We start from the raw sequence: 19,126 nt of genomic DNA on the forward strand, positions 1-19,126 counted from the left end.
GGAGCGGCCCCGACGGCAGCACCGGGGCTCCGCGGCCGCGCCCGCCCGCGCCGCTTCCTGCTCGGCCGCGCGTGACCGCCCCCGCGTGACCGCCGCAGCGCCCCCGCCGGCCCGGCCCGGTGCTGCACGGCACGGCACGGCCCGGCTCGGCTCGGTCCGGCGTTGCGCGGCCCGGCAAGGCACGGCTCGGTATTGCACGGTGCGGCACACACCGTACGTCACGGCACGGCTCGGCGCTGCACGGCTGGGCACTGCACGGCTGGGCACTGCACGGCTCGGCGCTGCACGGCTCGGCATTGCACAGCACGGTGCTGCACCCGCCCGGCATGGCACGGCATTGCACGGTGCCGCACCGCAGCGCCCAGCACAGCCCGGCACGGCCCGATCCGGCATGCACTGCACGGAGCTGCACGGTGCCGTGATGCAGCAGGCAGAACCGCCAGGCCCGGCCCGGCCCGGCCCGGTCCGGTCCGGCCCCCACTCGCAGCCCAAACCGCCCTGCTGCCGCGCACAAGAAGAGGCCAGCCAGGGTGACAGCCCAACTTTATTACATCTCAAATACCATCTCCCGGCATGGCAGCTCGTGGCTATCAGCAGGCCCTAGCTGCTCACGCTTGAAATAAAATCTCTATTCTGGAAGGAAATATTAACACCTGAGCTGCAGCCCTTTCCCACCCCACGAAGAGCAGGGGCCGCAGCGAGCGCTCCTCTGCCCCAGGGTCCCATGGGCCCTGCTGGCCCCCCACTTCAGATGCTGGAAAGCCCCTCTCCAGGGCGTATAATTTAATAATGAACATTTACAGCAATAGACTCCCAGGGCACTGCCCATATGCCTCAACAGGAGCCCGGGCGCTGGGACCCGCTGCCCCCACATCCCTGCCCCTTGCCAGAGAGGCCCTGCCAGCGCCTACCCCTCATGGGCCAGGCTGGTGCCTGCCACGGGAGCCCAGGCCCAGGCAGCGTGTGCCGGGCCAGCCCGCACGCCCCGGCGGCTGCAGCGTCCCTGCACGGGCCGCGGGACGGCATGCGGCAGGCGCATGGCAGCAGAGGGAGCTGCTTCCATGCGCTTGTGCGCCGGGAGAGGCGGCTGCGAGCGCTCGTTGCTCCCCACTGCTGCTGCCTGGGGCCTTGCCGCCCTCTCCTGGCTGGCAGCCAAGGTGGAAGAGGTGCTGGGGGAGCCGCTGGCGTCCGAGTTGGCTGTCCCCTCCTGGACAGCTCGGCCTGACTCGGTCCAAGCCCCCTGGGAAGCTGCAGGGACAGAGTGGGGCTTGACTGGTGGGAAGGGGACACCCCAAGGGGCAGCGGGGCAGCTAGGACCCAGAGATGGTGCCAGTCCTGGGCTGCATTCCCACAGCCCTGCCCTCATCCCGAGCAGGGCCCAGCACCTCCGCTGTCCCCGGGCAGCCGGCGGGCACTGGTTCCCGGAGGTGACGGTGCTGCAAGCAGCTTGCCCGGACGCAGTCTCCAGTTCACTGCCACTGCGCAGCTCCAGCCTGGAGGTGCCCAGGCCAGAGCTGGGCTGCGCCGTCGCTGCTCCGCAGGTGCCGCGAGGCCGTGCCGCGGTGCCACGTCTGCGCGGCGCTGCTGCCAAGCTGTGCGAGGTGACTGAGGAAGCTGCGCGTCCCAGGGAGCACGTGGACGCTGGGAGCGGGGCCGGCGGCTCCCTAGCCGGCCGGGCTACCGGTAGCGGCAGGCCAGCGCGTTCACGTTCTTCACCACGTAGAAGCTCATGGTCAGCGGGGGGATGACCAGCGTGCGGCCAGCCCGCAGCGGCCGAGGCTTCAGCTCGGGCAGGGTCCCGTCGTCCACCATGGCCAGCGGCTGCCCGTTGAGCTGCACTGACCTGCGGGAGCAGAAGAGCATCAGCGGCTCCGGGGGCTCGGGGCGGGCGGCAGCCCCGGCCGCCAGTGCCGCTCTTACTTGGAGTGGAGCCCGTCTTTGCCGTAGGGCTGCAGCAGGTACTGGTGGACGATCTTATCCCGCAGCGTCCCTGCCAGCTTGATTTTCTTCCGGGAGCGATGCAGGTTGATGATGTAGAGGGTGATGGACCCGCGGACATAGTTGTGGCTGCAAGGGGGCAGAGCGAGGGGCACGCGGGAGCTTTCCCTCCAAGAGGGGGGGTCCGTGTGCAAGAACCACCAAACTGAGCTGCCGGGGGACACACAGGGCCCCATCCCAGCTTCCCTCCCTGAGGTGCTGCCGCCTACCCCTTGCCCAGCTCTGCAACGAAACCTGGCCCAGCTTGTTGGACTGGGCTGAGAACGAGAGGCACTTGGTGCTCGAGTGGCGCCTGCTCCCCTGGGCGATGGGTCGGGACACGGATCCCTCTGTGGCCGCCTGGGCGGACAGACCCAAACAAAGGCTGCAAAGCTCTTTGCACCTGTCAGTTCCTGGACAAGGTTTCCTACCGAGCTGGAGGCATGTTGAAAGCATCTGGACTGTGTAAAGAAACAGCCTCTCCTCCTCCACAATAGCAACTTGTGTCCGTGGAGGAGGTGGCCGCCCCCCCTGCCTCGCAGGGCCGCTTTCAAAGACCTTATCAGCGAAACAATAACCAGGCCGGGCTGCCCGGCGGGGCACGGCGGGTAACCCGACCGAGCGGGCCCCGCTGAAATCCACTCCCTTGATGTCGGCTCCGGGCCCTGCCGCGGCCACCCGCGCCCGTTCCCAGGCACCGGCTCTGCGCCCCTGTCATCGGAGGCGCCGGGGCCGTTCCCCTGGGAAGCAGAGCTTCCCCGCGGGACCCTCGTGACTCACTTGTGGTAGCTGGTGCAGTGGGCGTAGATGCGGAGCTTGTCGCGGATGACCCTGCCGGGCCGGGGCTTCCGCTGCAGGCCGGCCACGTGGATCGCCAGCACCTTGGGGCCGATGAGGCGCTTGTAGAGGAGGGACAGCCAGTAGTCCTGCGGGCAGAGGGGACCATCAGCAGCGCCACCCAGCCCACCACCAGCCGCAGAGACCGGCTTCACCGCTTGCAACTTGGTGAAACTTTGGCTTTTGGGGTGAAAATTTCCCCTGATGGATTTTTGCCTTAGGCTGAGGTTTTTTTTTTGTGTGTGTGTGTGGTTTGAGCCCAGGTGGCATTGCCGTTTCCAGGAAAGAGATTAAGAAAAAGGAACATTGCTTTGTCCATGCTGATAGACATCAGCATCCTCTGAAGGAGCTTTTGCAACCTCCTTCTGGATGGGCTGTGGGAAAGCAGCACAGGTGCCTCCTCTGGTTCCCATGAGCCTGTATGTGCAGACTACAGCCTTCTGCACCCTCTCAACTGACACTGACGATGATGGTCTCCAAAGGCTGTGCCTTCACCAAGCACACAGGTCTCCCTCCACTCCACTATTTCACCTGGGGCTGAAGCACACCAGAGTTCTCCCAGGCTCTCCAACTTGGTTCGCAGCATGTGGGTCTTGCTGACAGCTCTGTGGAGCATCCAAAACAGAGCTATTCCTGCTGCTCCTCCCCAGCCTCCCACGGAATTAAGCCCCCAAGAAGCAAGTGCTCAAGCACGAGGAAGCCCCAGCCCCTGCACACACGGTCAGCGAGGCAGCCCTTGGCCGTGTCACTGCACGCCGTTCTTTCCCGCAGGGCACGGCTCGCTCTGCACACAGGACGGGCTCCAGCCCCGGGAGGCAGGCAAGGCCGCGCAGCGACGGAGGCGGCTGCGCACGCGCTGCAGGAGCTGGGGGTGTGCGGTAAACGAAGCAGGGTTGCAGCGAGGGGAAGGGCCAGCTCCGGCGTCGGCACCGGCTGCTCTGCAGAGCCTCCCTCGCGCGCTCCGAGGAGGTTCAGCCTGCGAGGCCGAAGCGTGCGGGTTGCTCCGCACCCTGGGGACCTGTCGCCTTGTGGGCACCACCTGCCCAAAAGGTCTCCCAGCCTTTTGGTGACAGCGGGAGGTGCGTGCCCGCACGGGGCTGTGCCAGCCTGCCCTGCTCGTGTGCCGTGGGGAGCCCCCGCTGCGGGCCGCGGTGCTGAGCAGGCAGCGCCACGGATGAAAAAACGAGGCTGCTTTATAGCGAGGCCAAAGGTGGACACTGACTGTGGTGTTTAGCCCCAAGGTTGCAAGATGAAAATAAATGAGTTCAGAGCCCCTGGCTACCTGTTAGCTCAGGCTCTTAATTCTTCCGAGCAGCCCCCTCGGGGTTTCTCTCCTCCTCTGCACATTCCCACTGACAAGATGCCTTTTACCGTGGATTTATGGCAGTGACGGAGGATACAGCCAACGAATCAAAGGCTCTGCTGGGGAGCGCCACAGCCACCCTTGCAGCACAGCTCTCCAAAGCTCTTTTCCAGCCTGCACTGGGGTCTGCTCCAAGGTTGCTTCTTCCATCCCTGCATCCCTCTCCTCTCAGGAGGCCAAATGAACTGTCACGACTTCCAATGATGTTTTGCAAAGGCAGAAGAGCTGCAGAAGGACAGCAGAGATTTCTACCTTGCCTTGTTGGCAAGACTGTTCTCACAACAGCTCTGAATCTATATTTGAGAAAGGATGTGGAAATACCAAAGAGAGTTCGAAGGGGGGCCAGAAAAATGACGCAGGGGTAGGGAAAGAGCCTTTCACTTCAGGCCTTGAGGAGCTCAAGCTATTCAGCTTATTGCAGAAAAGCACTGAAGACAGCTGCAGCTTTTCGCGTCATCGCAAGACTGCTTGCAACAGGGGCCAAAATCATGTTACTTGCAATAAATTACCAGGAGCTGGTGACACTGGGTATTTGGATGATGAATTACACACACACCTAGTGTGACGAAAACAAAACCAAGCGCGGGCACTTCCCCCCAGCTGGGCTGATGCTCCAGGACGGCTCCTACCTCTGGGATGAGTGAATCCCTATTAAAATCACATCAGGGGATTGCTCCTGGACAGCTGGGCACCTGCGGCTACCGCTCGTCTTGACTTGCTCCTGCTCAAATAGCTACCAGCTAGGGAGAAAGTTGCTCCTGACGCCCATCTTTGCTGAGGGCCCGGTGGAGCAAGCTCCATTTGGAGGGGTGAGTGGTGCTCCCTGGCTGGGTGCACAGCTCTGACCAGCCTCAGAAAAAACCTGGATTTTGGAGTTGCAGAGGGCTTCTGTTGGGAGGCCAGAGCCAGTAATACAGCTGTAACATTAGAGGAGGAATAACAGAAAGGAATCTGGTCCACTATTAGTCCCTGGGGGACGAAAGGAGCTTTCTTGCTTTAATTACTTCGCAGAACCATTAAGCGGTGCTGCCACTACAGCCTTTGGCAGGGCTGCAGGCTCAGAGCACCTGAACAAAGAAACTTCTGCACTTCAGGAGGTCTCCTGGCCAGCAGAGCTGATTTATGGGCAGGAAGGGCAGTTGTCTCAAGTGAGCTGATTTGTAGAGCTCAGGCCAACCAGATCTACCGAGTGCCATAGAGCCAGTGAAGGCCCAAGGGCTTTCCATTACACGGGGAAAGCCCAAGGGGTCCCATTTTATCTCTGCACATTTTAATTCATTGCAGGAGCTGCTGGAAACTCAAGCCTTTGGAAAGGAGGCTGATTTGTTAGACCTTCAGACAGACCTATTAACCAGACCGTCCCGTCTCCAGAGCCATTACAAAGGGTGCAGGAGCGTAACCCCACGGTCCCTCCTCGAGGGAGCAAAGCAGCTTTACGGCCTGCCCGAGCTGGCTCAACCACGCACTAGCCACATGTGAGAGGACGTGGCCATAACCAGAAAACTCGGAGAGCAGATCCTAGGCCTTCCAGCCTCCCGGGGGCCATAAGCAGCAGAGGCAGCTGAACTTCAGACACTGACTGGTGCTCAGCCCAGTGCAGAGGAGCCCAGGGGGCTGCAGGGGGCGGCTCAACTGTGAGACCCAGCGGCCAGCGAAGCCTCCAGCAGGTCCCGTGGCCTCACAGGCCTGCGTGCGTGAGCTGCAGGGCCAACTGCTCCCGTTGCGGCTGCCACGGGGACACCTATCTCTGCCCGCCCCGCGCCTTGCAGCGGCGCTGGGGACGGTCCCTGCGGTGCCACCGGCAGCGCTGACGGGCTGCCGCCCACCGTCCTCCTCGTATTCTTGCTTGTTCCCTGTTCTGAACCTGCCCACACTCTGCCTCTGTCCCCTAGGCATGCTCGAATTTCAAGAGCCTGCTTTATATTTCTCCATTCCTGCACCTTAATCTGCATTTTTACACAGGCCAAACAACCCTTACCGAGATAAGGGCTGGCTAATCTGGCTAGTCTGCCTTCCTGTATATAACAGGACAGAGGATTTCACTGTTTTATCCCCTCTTTTGGGCCTGATGGCTTGTTTTTGGCAAGAGCGTCTTCCAGGAAAGTAGTGATTCTGGTTTTGAAAGTTTGGAAGGATGGAGAAGCTGCCACTTCCCATGGAGTTTGTTCCAACATCTAAACATCCGCACTGTTAACAGTCCCACTCCTTACTTCCAGTTCAAATTTGTCTGGCTTCAGCTTCCAACCAGTGGTTCTTGCTCTTTCTTTTTCCACTAGATTAAAGCAATCTTTAGTATCCAAAACTCTCTCCCTGCGGAGGTCCTTACATCCTGTTCAAGGCACTGCTAGCTGTTGCTTAAGCAAGGTTGGACTGATGCAGCTTTTAGCATTATCTGTGATTTTTATGGGCTTCTTGTACTGTGGGAGCTCCAGACTTGCTGACCCAAATCTGGGGTTCCTGTGCAAGGTCCCGTGACAAAACGGAGCTGAACGGAGCCTCTCCCCAGAGAGAACATTTGCTGATACATTAAACCCAGAATTAGCAACCCTCTGGACTGGAGAGCCGCTCAGCAAAACCTCCGTTGCTTCCAGAGCAACACGGGGCACAGCCAGGCAACGCGGTGCCTCCCTGCCCCATCCCTCTTTCCCACACGCTGCTGGTGGCCTTCCCAGCGTGGCTTTCACCCAGCTGGGCTCCAACACACAATATTTCCACCCAAATCATATTTCCTTACTGGGCAATTGGATTACGGTTCAAGACAAAATTCTTGCGAGAGTCCGAATACTGGAGAGTCCTGCTCCTCACGTCCTGCTGTCGTGATTCGGGGGTTACGGTTATCAAGTTAGGTAGCTTGGATATTCTTCTTGACAAAATCACCTGCTGCTTTGATTTTTTGCTGTGTGTAGGCCTGCATTGCCTACGCTTCCCAGCCTGGTTTCCCCTGGTGAGGCTGCTTTCTGAGTCTGTCCTCAGAAGATCATATACACCTCAGAGATAGGACCTGTTTTCCATCTTCTGTGTGTGTCCTTCTTGTGTTGAGGTCCTGAAGAGCTCGCCACCTGGGTGAGAAGTCTCTTACAAAACTTGCTTTCAGCTGGACTGGGAAAATTGAACCTCTGCCTTGAACCTATCAGGGATTCTCCAGATGAGGTCTGTGAACTCATGACAGATCTGGAGGCATGTGAGGAGCAGCACCTCGTGACCCCCATCTCTTCCTTTCACTCTCCCCACAGCAGTAGCCATGCACCTCTGTCTGCACCAGCCTTCTGGGCACCACGGGCCCTTGCTTTGATCCAGGACAGGATCCGCTAGCGCTGTCCCGTTCCTCTTTCACTTAGACTTGTCTCTGGCATAGTTTTCGCCATCAGTTCTTTGAAGTTGCTGAAGTCTCTGCTTTGGAGACTTTGCTTTTATTGTGCTGTCATTTTCCACTCTTCTGCTTCCTTTCACCGTCATGTTACGGGATGCTCCTGCAGAGTCCTCGCTTTGGACACACTTCAGGTGAGTGTGCGCCCAGCCTTGCAGGTCCCCTGTCCCAGCTTGCACAGGCCAGGATGCGGGCTGGCATTAACTGCTTGGTTAAGGCAGCTTTATGCCTTTGCTTGCTCCATGCTGGAGGGTGTCTCTGCTCCAGTTTCCAGTGCAGGAGCAGCCCAGCTCCAGTCGTGCACATGTCCCCCAGCCCCGGTGGGTGGGTGGGTGCAGGAGCTGCTAGCAGCAGCGTGACTTTGATGTGTTTGAGAGAGTCCAGAGACATCCTTTTTTATGGTGCACTGAGAAGGAAAGGCCCCTTAACCCATTGTGACAATAAGCTGAGGTTAGGTGCTTTAGATCCCTCTCCCTTCCCATGTGTAAAGCGAGTTTCGGAGCAGTCCTTGGGTGGTGCTGCCCACAGTGCACGTGCAGAGCACAGAGGATGCTGCAGTCCCAGGATACAGGACAGCCATGATTGAAAGAACGTGTTTATGTTCTTGCTTGCAGACAGGTTTGGATACAGAAAGCGACTCTGGTAGCCACTTGCAATGACAGGATCTTCCACCTGTGGGGACGCGTGCAGAGCTCTCCTCCCACCCCGGAAGGGCAGAGGAGGGGATGTCCTGCTCAGTCTCCCAGGCCTGCGTTGGGCAGCTCCCACCTATGGCTTTTGCTGCTTGCTCTCGAGGCTGGCTGTGAAATTCCTGTGACACCATTTCTGTACTGACCTTTGGAGGGCCACTCTGGCTGGAGATCTCCTGGCAGAGCCTCTCGCTTGTGCACGCCCGAATTCCAGCCCTCTCTCCCTAGGCTTGCAGTCCCATGGCAAACAGCTCCCTGCCTTTTCCATCCCTCCCCGGTCTGCAGGCGTCGCTCGAACCAGCACCCGAGCTCCAGAGCGTGGGGCAGCTGGGATGCCAGACGCTCGCCTTGCAGATTTACGGTCAGAGGGAACAGCTTCCATGTGTGCGTGAGCTCCCCTGGACCGGCTCCCTCTCCCCACCCTTTGCTGCTTGCAGCCTCGCCGAGCCCGCGCCCTCGCTCCGTGCTGCACCGCGCTGCCGCCCCGTCCGTCCCCAGAGCAGCCCCGAGAGCCGAGGGCACACAGCGGGGGGACGCAGCAGCCTGGGTCCCCACTGGCGGCTGTTCGGCTGCCTGCGCCGCGCGGTGACTCAGTGCTGCGCTCGCAGATGCGCCGGAGCAGGAGGCGCCGGGACACGGCTCCTGCCTCCGGCTGCAATTAGCAGAGCCTCCGGCCAAGGCGCCTCGGCTAACGAGCACACTGGGGAGCGCGCACGTGCGGCGGCTGAGGCGCAGCCGGGAGCCGGGAGCCTGGTACCGGTGTGTGGCAGGCGCACGGCCCGACGCCAGCAGCCCACAACTCTCCCATCTAAGTCCTAAGCCCTTGTGGGCTAAGCAAAGGCAGTGAAAAATCACCAGCAGCTTCCCAGCAGCTGACCAAAGCACCATCAGACCTGCGCATTGCTGCCACGGATGCTCAAGGATGCCTTCAGTTCACATACACTGTCTTTCACTGCCACAGCTGAGGAAGCTACAGCCTGCCCTTCTTCTGGGCTTTTTTCCAACCCCCATATACCTGGTGCTTGTTACACTTAGCTGTAGAAAGGAAGTTTTAGCATCTACCTAACACAGGAGGAGCTGAGAGTATCAGCACCTGGCAGAAGGTCCAAGAGAACCCACAGTTATCAGATGCAAGTATGGATTTCAGCTTTGACCTTTCCATGGGTTGTATGGAATTGGCCCTGCCTAGAAACAAGTCCACATTTTTCCCATGTGTAGGTACACCCTTGCAGTCCTTTCCTCCGTGCATTAAGGGAGCAGAAATCACTCTCAAAGATGGATATAAAAGAAGGCAGTGCCAGGTGGGAGTTCATTTAAGAAAGTGTTTAACACACTCAAACCATCTGAAGAGAGGGCTCACACGTACCTGGGAAATAAAAGCATTGCATCATTCTAGATTGCTTCAGAATGACACTAGGCTGTGTGGACACATGCTATGCACACACCATGCCTGAAATGAGCCTCTACCAAAAGCCAGTCAAGAGTTTCAAATGTCTTCTGAAGGGCAAATGTCAATGCTGCTGCTGCCCTCGTTTCCTGCACTCCCCATTTCCATAGGCGTGCAGATGCATACAGGCAGACTGACTTATGTGGCAGAGGGTCTGTTTTTGATGGGCTTCTCGATCACAAGTCAAGCAGTAAAGTCCCAACTATTATACAACTGGCTACCCTAACTGCTCAAGGAGAAAAAGCACTCCAACAATGCATGAAAAATTTACTTCCATATAACAAGGTATTAAAAACACTTGAGATTAGTTGCTTTAAGGTTGGCAGCAGCACTTGTGCTCCCCAGTCTGACTTAGTCCTTGCCCAGGTCAGAGAGCATCACACCACCCAGTTCCTCCTGTATTGCTCCCCATTAGCACCTTTACCAACAAGCTGCTATTCCCAGTTCTCCTGCATATCCCACCAAAGCGGTCAGGGTCGGGAAGTTTGTCTGCAGGTCAGGACTCACCCTCAGAAAACATAATACAAGGTCGCCTGACCGGGGACCAGGTCTGCGTCCCCGGTGCTGCCCACAGGAGCCCGAGCGCAGCCGGAGAGCGAGCTCTGTGCTCTGCCCGCCTGACTCTCCAATATTTCTCATGGTTCATAGCATGGCCCCTGACAGCAAGCTTCGCTCTGCTGTACATAGCTCCAGGCAATTATTTTCCTGTTCCTTCCCCTTCACATAACAGCCCCGTCCCAGCACCACACAGCAGGGGTAGAGGCCACATGGCAGTTCGGAGGCTGTAGCTCCCACAGCAGCCCTGGGTCACCCCAGCCCACGCTGGAGAGCCCAGTGACCCGTGAGCAGCACCACGGACTCCTGCGCGGCTCCCGCGAGCCCGAGACCCGCTCTGCTGGCGCATGGGGCGCGTGGCCGGCGGGAGCAGAGGCAGGGGAGCCCGATCCCGGCTCCGTGACCAGCTGCCAGCTGGAGCGGCGATGGATCCCGCGGCGCGGCCGCCCTGCTCTCGGCAGCCAGCTGACTCACGCCCTGGCCGCGTGCGGAAAACTCTTTGTCGTGGCAGCTAACGAGCAGATTGGATTTCAGAGCGCCCGACGCGGGTACTTTTGGGGGCTTTCATCTCCCTGATAGCTCCCACGGGAAAAGAGCGGCTGCTACACCTCCAACCAGGTCACGGGCTGGTCTTGCTGGGCTGTTTCATGTTTGCGGCTTTTAAACCCTCCAGCAATTTGCACCTGCCCAGGGCTCTTTTAAACCGCAGGAGGGGAGAGCAATGGGTTTTAAAAGTGCACATCAGAGTTTGTGCAGGAACATGATATTGGAGCATGGGAAAGAAATCAATGCTGAAGCATGTGGGAGAGTGAGGAAACAGTTATGAGAGGGGGTGGTGTCTAATTTATTAGATGAATTATCTTTAAAACAACTGTACGATCCATTTTAAAGACCTTAATGGTCTTTAACAGTCCAGGTTTATTCCTGGACCTCCTCTCCTGGCCTCAGTCCTGCTCATAACTCCGTGCCTGCACTTTGTGCAGGAGTTAGCAGCAGGTATGGGAGAGCTGGCCGGGGGACACCTACCACCTGCTGCCCCCCACTCGCTGCGGGCAGGGCCTGGGCGACACGAGGAACATCGGACAGCCCCAAGCCCCTGGGGATGGGAGGATGTGGCTTGGCCAGAGCAACTGACTCTTCAGAAGAAACCTGCCAAGCATTCGTTCTAGGTTCGGGGTTCAAGGCCCACCAAACTCCCATGGGCCCAGGAGCACGTAGCCTAGGGCAGTATTTGCACAGTGATGCCTACGGGGCAGCCCAGGGCTCCCCGGTGGATGTGCACTTGGCTGTGCAGAGAAGCCTGGAGCAGCACACACAGGGGACCATGCACTCCTGCTTAGGGATTTGCTCTCTGAAGCCAACCACAAGACAGTGCGGGGAGGTTAAAGCAAATCTAGTGTCCAGGATACTTCCCGCATCTTTCCCTGATGCTCAGTGCTGCTGTCACATCACGGGTGCTGTTTGCCCTGGCTGAGCGGGTAGGAGACAAGGGTGTCTTGTCTCTCCAGGCTCTGACCCCTTGCAGTCGCTCTCCAAGATCCCAAGACAACGTAAAAAACCATGTTTTTCCCTAACAGGGCTGCCTTATCAAGCACATACCTCTCTGACACTGCTCCCCTTATGATTCCCAGATCTCCATTACACTCTCCCAGGCTGGTTGGCAGCGTCTACCTGTTGCTGCCCCAGGCCGCCCTGCAAATTCCTGCCAGGGGAAATGCTGACACCTCTCCACTCAGCCACGTTCTCCACTTACAAGGGGAAGAATTTACTAGACAACAAAAAAAAAAAAAAAAAAAGAAAAAAAAAAGATGAAAGGAAACCTGCTATTTTTAAAGCAGTTCTCCATACGGTTTCTTTATTATCGCGTTGTGTGCTGGGAGCCCCAGCTGCCTGCACGAGGGATGCTGTGGTGCCCAGATGAGGACTCGGCGTGACTTTCGCTTTAGTTTCTAGAACCCTGCAGGCAGGTACAGAGCCACTTGCCGCGGGCCAGCGTGCCACCCGCAGCCTGCTGCTCGCCTGCTCCTCCAGCGTCCTCCTCCTCATGGCTCTAACCTCCATGGGGCTGCCTCCTGGCCCTGCGCTCGCCTACGGGCCCTCCAAGTGCAGTGCTGCATGGTGCTCATCCACGTTGGAACCCCTTTGGTGGCATCGCCCTCCTTCCTGTGCCACCAAGCCCCTGCTGCTACTATTCTTGCTTAGGTACAGCTCCAGCTACGGATGTAATGCTCTCCCATCTGCCTTCAACATGTTGCACTTGACATTAACTAATGCCTGCTATTAACATCGAAAGAAGCAGATCTGGAAAAATTCATTTTGAAGGCAAGTTCAAACAGGCCACAGGGAGAGGTGGGTTCTCAGCTCTGCCCAGGGTTGTATCTGCAGCAGAGCCAGGAGCCTGTGAGATGGGTGGGATGATGTGAGGGATGAGGGCAGCACATTCTTCTGTGAGCAGGAAAGCGGAAAGGCCACCCTTCGGAAAACCAGCAACGGCGAGTCCCCACGCCCCCGTGCACACCTACCGGCAGCGGGTTGAAGTTCTGATCCACGAGATGGTTGTGCCCGTGGTCGAGGAAGGAGTGCCGCACCACCACGTCGATGCCCTGGCTGGCCAGCAAGCCCAGCGTGTTCAGCCACCTGGAGCCCGGAGAGAGCCGAGTCACAGGGCTGCCAGTGCCCGCCTGCCCCAAGCACGGAGGTGCCTGGACCCGCGGCATGCCAGGCTGCTGCTGGCGCTCTGCATCTGACGGTGCTCAGCAGAGCGCGAGCCAAAGCCTTCAGGCTTGGAGTTAAGCAGCTGGTCACCCCTTACCCTGTGCCGTGCGTGCCTCCCTCTCCATCCATCCCTGTCCCTGTGCATGCCTGACTCGCACACCTGAGCCATCCCAAACGCAGCCCCCGTGTCCCCAGGATGCCTCAGCACACCCTCGCGCGCAGCCTGCAAGCTCTGTGCCCAGCCTGGATGTGCTACCCAAAGCGGGGCCTGGCCAGCCCCTCTCTACACACACGCGCTGCGAGGCCCTCCGCAATCCCCTCGGGCACATTCCTGCACCTCGCTCCAAAGGGTGGACAATCTTTCTCAATCTTTCGCGATTACAGCTAGCTCTGAAGATACGCGCTGGGGCTAGGACAGGATCTATGCACTACTGGGCTGCGCCTTCAGACAAGCCCCAGGAATCAGGAATAGTTGTGGTTTCTAAAGAGAAAAAATGGCTTCCAGGTCAGAGCCCTGTGAAGCACTTTGCAGGGCCACACATCCTACAGACACACAAATGCCCAGCAAGGGAGGGAGGGCCTGAACACAACAGTGAAGCTGTGCTCGCAGCCTGAAAGAAGGACTTTGAGCAAGGTCAAAGACACTGTTGAGCCTCCCAAGCCAGGCAGGCTCCTCAGGAACACCAGGGTCAAGAGCCAGTGCCTGCAGCCGCTCTCATCCTACTTTGGTCACACCTCCACTATAATGAACATGACCTGTGGGACTGTGAGGAGTCATATCCCCTCTGTGCTTCTTTAGCCAGAGACTGTGTCATCTAGAGAAGAGCAGGGCTAAAAATAGCTGATACAGATGCTGCAGAGAAAATAACATTGCCTCATTCTGCTAGCGGTGTACCAAAGTGGGACCCAGAAGTTGTGGGTACTGGTGTCCAGGCAGAGATCTGACTCTCTGCCAGCAGCAGGCAGCTGTTTCCAGCAGTTTTCAGCGCACAGCCCACACAGTGACTGCTCCCGAGTACCGGTGTGACTCACAGGAACCCGGCAGCGTAGGAATCGGAGAGGTTGTTCATGCCTCCACCTGAGGTAGCTCCAACGCCTTCCAGCCAGATCTTCTTCCCCGGCGTGTACGTGTTCACCACCTGCACGTAAGACGAGAGCAGCAAACAGCCTTCATTCCCATGCCCGGTGGTGACTGCTGCTCACCGCGATGCTCTGGGCTGGGGAGAACCTGCAGCAGCAGGAGCCCTGAGCAACTGCCCGGACGTGATCCAATCTCCTGCCAAGCATCACTCCCATCCTTGCTGTGGACCATTGTTTTATTGGTCATGCGGTATCGCCCCTATGTCGCAAGCCCAGGCCTCTCTGTCACACAGGGCCAAGGGTGTCCTCTTTGTGAGCACGGCTGCTGAGTCAGGGCATGTGGCACTTTTTATACCCTTGTAGACCCTGCTCAGAGCCAGCTGGTCATCCAGCAAGGACTGGCACCTGCCCTTCATGGAAGAGCTTCTTCCTCCTCAAGGTCTTATGATTTAAAGCCAAGCCAGTCATCCCTTGTTTTGTGCTACACGCCTGGAAGCTGCCCTGCAGGCTGGCAATGCCCATCCTTCCCCAGTGGAGCTCCTGCCTGGCCCTGTCATGCCGGCCCTAGCATGGCCACGAGCTCGCCCTGACAGTGTCTCCATGGAAGGGCGCTGCTCTCCAAGCTCTCCTTTCCATCTTCTACTTTCCATCTTCTGGAGCTGGGCTGGAGCTGGAGGCTGGGGCGGAAAAGAAACAGGGACTCAAGAAGCGCAGAGGTTCCCTACAGCCACAGGAAGGCACAGTAGGAACCAGAGGAGAGAGCAGATCCCAAGACACAACATGACACCTGGGCAGGGGCTGCTTTGCCATCTGACAGGTCCCCGTCACCACTGGGACATGCATGTCCAAGCAAACCGGCTCATCCACTGGCCTCCATCTGAAGGACTCCCACGGGCCGTGCAACCTCAGCGAGGTGGCCACACACAACGGGAGGGTTTGGATGGCGGGAGCTGCCCCTTCTCAATGCAAGCAGCCCCCAGTGCCACACAAACACCTTCTTCTCTCTCACTCCGTCGCTATTGCCGGCTGGGCTTGGAGCTGCCGCGAGCAGATGTCTGCAAGCCCCGTGGCCCGGGGAGCGCGCGGCGCAGCCTGACGGATCCTGCCCCATTAGTGCAGGATGCTGGAATGTGCTGGATGGACTGGGATCCCTCAAAGATGTTAAATACGCCAGCTCTGGGCTGCCTCCCACTCACAGCCTGCGCGAGTCGACATCCCTGCCTGAAGCCCCAGAGGTGTTGGCATCCTGCCTATAATTATCTAAGCCCGCCACCTTCCTCAGTCAGAGAGGAAGCAATAAAATAGGGAAGTGGACAAGCCCAGCTGCTCTAATCAGCCCCGGCAGGATGCACATACTCAAAGCCAAGCTGGAGGCTATTAGCACCCAGCACTGTGCTTTTGCTCAGCCACACTGGCATTCCCTGGAGCTTTCTCCCTGGGCCCTGTGGCACTGCCAAGGCTCTGTGGTGGCACCTGGACTCTGCCCGTGACTGGACAAAGTTCAGGGGGTCCTTGTGCCCCCTTCGTGCCTGGCCATGCCCATCCCACAGACCATGGCAAACGCTTCCTCGCTACTGCAGAGACCTATAGCCCCTCCTTGACAAGGCAGCACGAGCCCTCCATGTGTCCCGTCCCCTCACCAGAAGGCACTGAGCAGCATTGGCGTGACTGGCACTGCTGGGTTTTGGGTTTTGCTCGGGATCAAGGCCAGACGGAGCCTCTCTCTTGCCCCTGTGGCGGTCCTGCTGGCCGCCTGCAACGCCTCCCAGGGCTGGGAGCATGCGTGGATATTTCCCAGCTTGCGCTAGAGGACTCAGCAAGCGGATGCTCTCCCCCGGTTTTACTGTGCAGACCCTTGCAACCCCTTTTCTGGGGCCTCTTTGGGTTGTTTACTCATCCTACAGTTCCTCCCTGCAGGAATTGCAACAGTAAGACGTTGTGGTGACTGGTGTGGTATGAAAACCTAGACAAGACAGGCAGGCAGATGCGTCCTCCAGTCTGTGCAGACTTTCCTGCTCAGAAGTGCTCCTTATTTTTTACAAGACCAACAACTGGGCAGGCTGGGCCACAGCCCTGACCCCGTATCAGTTGAAGCACAAGGACCTTGCAAAGCCCCTGTTTCCTATGCAGTCATTACGATCTCCAGCCTTGTCTCCCCGACCAACAGGGACAGGAAAGCTTTCCGAGCACTGTGCTAGCCAGGCGGTGCTGTAGGCTCCGGCACAGCGAGCAAGCAAGCAACAGCTGGGTTTTATAATGCAGTCAAAACATGATCATCAGGGAGAAAAAAAAAAAACACAATTGTTCAGAGTGATCCTGATTCTGTGCTAACAAAAATCACGGAGGAATTGCAATGGTCACAGCTTTGCAAGTCACACTGTAGGCACTCGTGGAGAGCAGGGTAAGGGGAAGGCCACTATGAACCTCCCACATTGCCTTCCCTGCAAAACGTGTGTTTGCATCCCAGGTGAATGCCAGCATTTCCCCCAAGCTGTGCTCCGAGCCTGCTCTCTCCGACCCCCTTATGCAAAGACCCTGAGCCTGCAACATGACCCATGCCACCTTTGCACACCCCAGCCCTGCTGGCACCCGCTCCCCTGCAAGCAGGGCCAAGCCCCAGCTAGCCCACCCGGCCACCAGCCCTCGCAGACCCATTGCACTCACGCACTTTCTGGATTTTCCTGATCTGGTCAGAGAGCGTGTCTAACAGGCGCGTTTTCAGGAAGTCCGTCACTTTGGCCACTCGGCCATCAATGTAGTAACTGGAATGAAAATAAGAAAACAAGAATCAGACAGCAGGGAGTAGCTCTGCTCCACACCATGTCTCATGTCCCACTGTTGCGCCTTGTATGGGCCTTCTCATGCCTTCCCCAGCCCTGTCCCTCTGGCCGTGGCTGTGTCTGCAGATCCTTTCTGTCCAAGGCAGCGATGTAGAGTGAGGTGGACTCGGCCTAAACACTGAGCGCCCTCGCTGCAGAAACCCTGGGAAGCTTTGCCCTTGCTTCATTATGCTGGTGGAAAAGCCGAGCTGGGAGCAGAATGCTGGCACCACACCAAGAAGCTCTTGACTTACCGGCCTTGCAATGACTACATCTACTGCCTGTGTTAGGGACACCCTGTTTTGCAAATGTGTGGGAGGCCCTGTGAATATTAGTGCTATTGGAAAGACTGTTTTTATGAACGGTAAAGCAGAGGATCCACATCTAATGGCTTAAATGAAGGGCTCATTAGCCAAAGGATGTAGGCCACAGGCACCAAGAAGTAGAAGGATCCTCTACAGCAAGACAGCCTCTGCGACACCCAGAAAATTGTCTCTAGCCCTGGCAGTGCAGGACACACCTGAGATAGGATGAGGGAGGCTGATACTGCTCCCAAAGATCATCGAAGCTGCTCCGCATTCCCACCCGTGGGGATAACTGCATTGCAGCATGCTGAAGAGCAAGCCTGGCTCCCAACACGATCTGCCGCTTCCTCAATCCTGTTCCCTGCAAAGCAACGACAACCCAATCCCCCCGCAGGAAGAACCTGTGTGCTGTATCTGTGACCCCTGATGCTCCTGGGGAAGCCTTGCTCTTGCAGAAATTATTTCTGCCATGGAAATGCCATGGACTGTTTCCCACTCAGAGGGCTGACTACTGCTCCTCATGTGTTTGCTTACATAAAACATGGCTACAGGGCTGCCAGTCATAATCTGAATCATCTGTCTCTAAGTGTAGGAAGAAAACTTTGAAATGCCTGAATACTGTCTCCTGGCTTGAGGGCACTAGGTGAAGTTTTCTGTTCCAGAGTCCAAATAACCTATTTTTGGAGGTAATACAGAAAGGCTCCTCCTGAAGTAGTATCTGGGACCAGTGTGTCTAACACCAGGGAAGACTGGCATCCCTTGCAGATCTCCCAGAGAGTCCTCCCAGCCACTCAGTGGCACAGAGGCTTCTGCTGAAGCATACTCTGAAATACCCCAGGAGCATCCATCTGGCTGAGGAGCAAGTTCTGCAATGGAAACTTTCTGACCCTCGTCCATCCAGCATCTCCAGCGCGTACCAGCCGCTCAGCGCAGCAAGTCCTGGAGTGTACCAGAGACATCCTGGTGTTCGGTTTCTCTGTGGCATGGGGCTGGCAGCAGCTCCAGGTGGGCTGCCAGGCCTGGCTGCCACCTCTGATCCCTCTCCAGGGCCGCATCCTGACTTCGGCAGCAGTGAAGGAGGCTGGGCTGGTTACCATGATTTAACCAGAGCTTCTCCCTCTTTAGTGCAGCCTCAGGTGCTGGTACACACAGGGAACAGGAAGCAATAAAACACCATCCCTATAGAATATATACCATCCCCCTGGGTTCTGGATTTCTGCAAGCTGCCCTACCACCTTTGGCACTGACAATGCAAAAATAGCTGAGAAGAGAAACTTCCTCACTGCTACTAACATGGAATTTGATACAGAGGAATCCAGGAAGGTTTTTTCAGCATTGCATGGGCTTGAGGGAAAAGCAGATGCTGCTGCAAGTAGGTATGTATGTCCGGAGGGGAGGGAACACCAGGCTACGCATGGCTGGTGCCCCAGTTGTGCAGGGGGAAGGGGACAGACATCCCACATGGTCCCAAGAGCCTGTCATGAGCCCCAGGATTGCTGGTGGGCTCCGTGGTGCCCTGGGCCCCTGAGCAGGAAAGGATTCTTAGTTCCCAGGATGGGTGTATGGAAAAGAGATCTTCTCTCATTATGGCCTGTGCCCTTCAGACAGTTTTGAAGGACAAGGGACACTGTGCACAGAGATGGAAAAAGCAGCACAGAGGAAGACAGGCCCTCAGAAATCCCACAGCATCCTGGAGTCTGAAAAAGACGGTTTCACCTTTCCAGAGCTACAGCTCATTTACAGGGGTGATTTCTTTCTAACATGCATCCTGCCTGGCCCCAGTGAGCACTGGAAAGCCCATTGCTGCTTCACGTTCGCTCCCAGAGACAGGTCTAACACAGACAAAAGGCAGCAGGAAAATGTCCTTATTAAAGGCAGAAGGGCTGTTAGTGAACCGAAAGCAAGCCCATAACCCATGGCAGCAAGCCCAAAACCAGGGGGAAGAGAAAAGAGCAGCTGTAGTGGCCATTGT

At 57.5% G+C, this 19,126-nt stretch overlaps 1 protein-coding gene across 1 annotated transcript in view; it reads right to left on the bottom strand.

Annotated features, from left to right (window-relative positions):
• Window positions 1-1,677: 1,677 nt before the first annotated feature.
• Window positions 1,678-19,126, bottom strand: part of HPSE2 (heparanase 2 (inactive)) — a 105,675-nt gene continuing 88,226 nt past the window's right edge. Inside the window, exons 7-12 of the mRNA XM_088528801.1 lie at window positions 16,699-16,792; window positions 13,983-14,089; window positions 12,758-12,872; window positions 2,758-2,903; window positions 1,921-2,067; window positions 1,678-1,843 (exon numbers count right to left, since the gene is read on the bottom strand). Of these exons, the coding sequence (XP_088384927.1) occupies window positions 1,678-1,843; window positions 1,921-2,067; window positions 2,758-2,903; window positions 12,758-12,872; window positions 13,983-14,089; window positions 16,699-16,792 (775 nt within the window). The remainder of the gene's footprint in view (window positions 1,844-1,920; window positions 2,068-2,757; window positions 2,904-12,757; window positions 12,873-13,982; window positions 14,090-16,698; window positions 16,793-19,126) is intronic.

The sequence above is a fragment of the Tinamus guttatus genome, unplaced genomic scaffold (assembly GCF_059628265.1).
Source record: "Tinamus guttatus ecotype Peru unplaced genomic scaffold, ASM5962826v1 Tinamus_guttatus_pri_ptg000314l, whole genome shotgun sequence".
Classification (NCBI taxonomy): Eukaryota; Metazoa; Chordata; class Aves; order Tinamiformes; family Tinamidae; genus Tinamus; species Tinamus guttatus.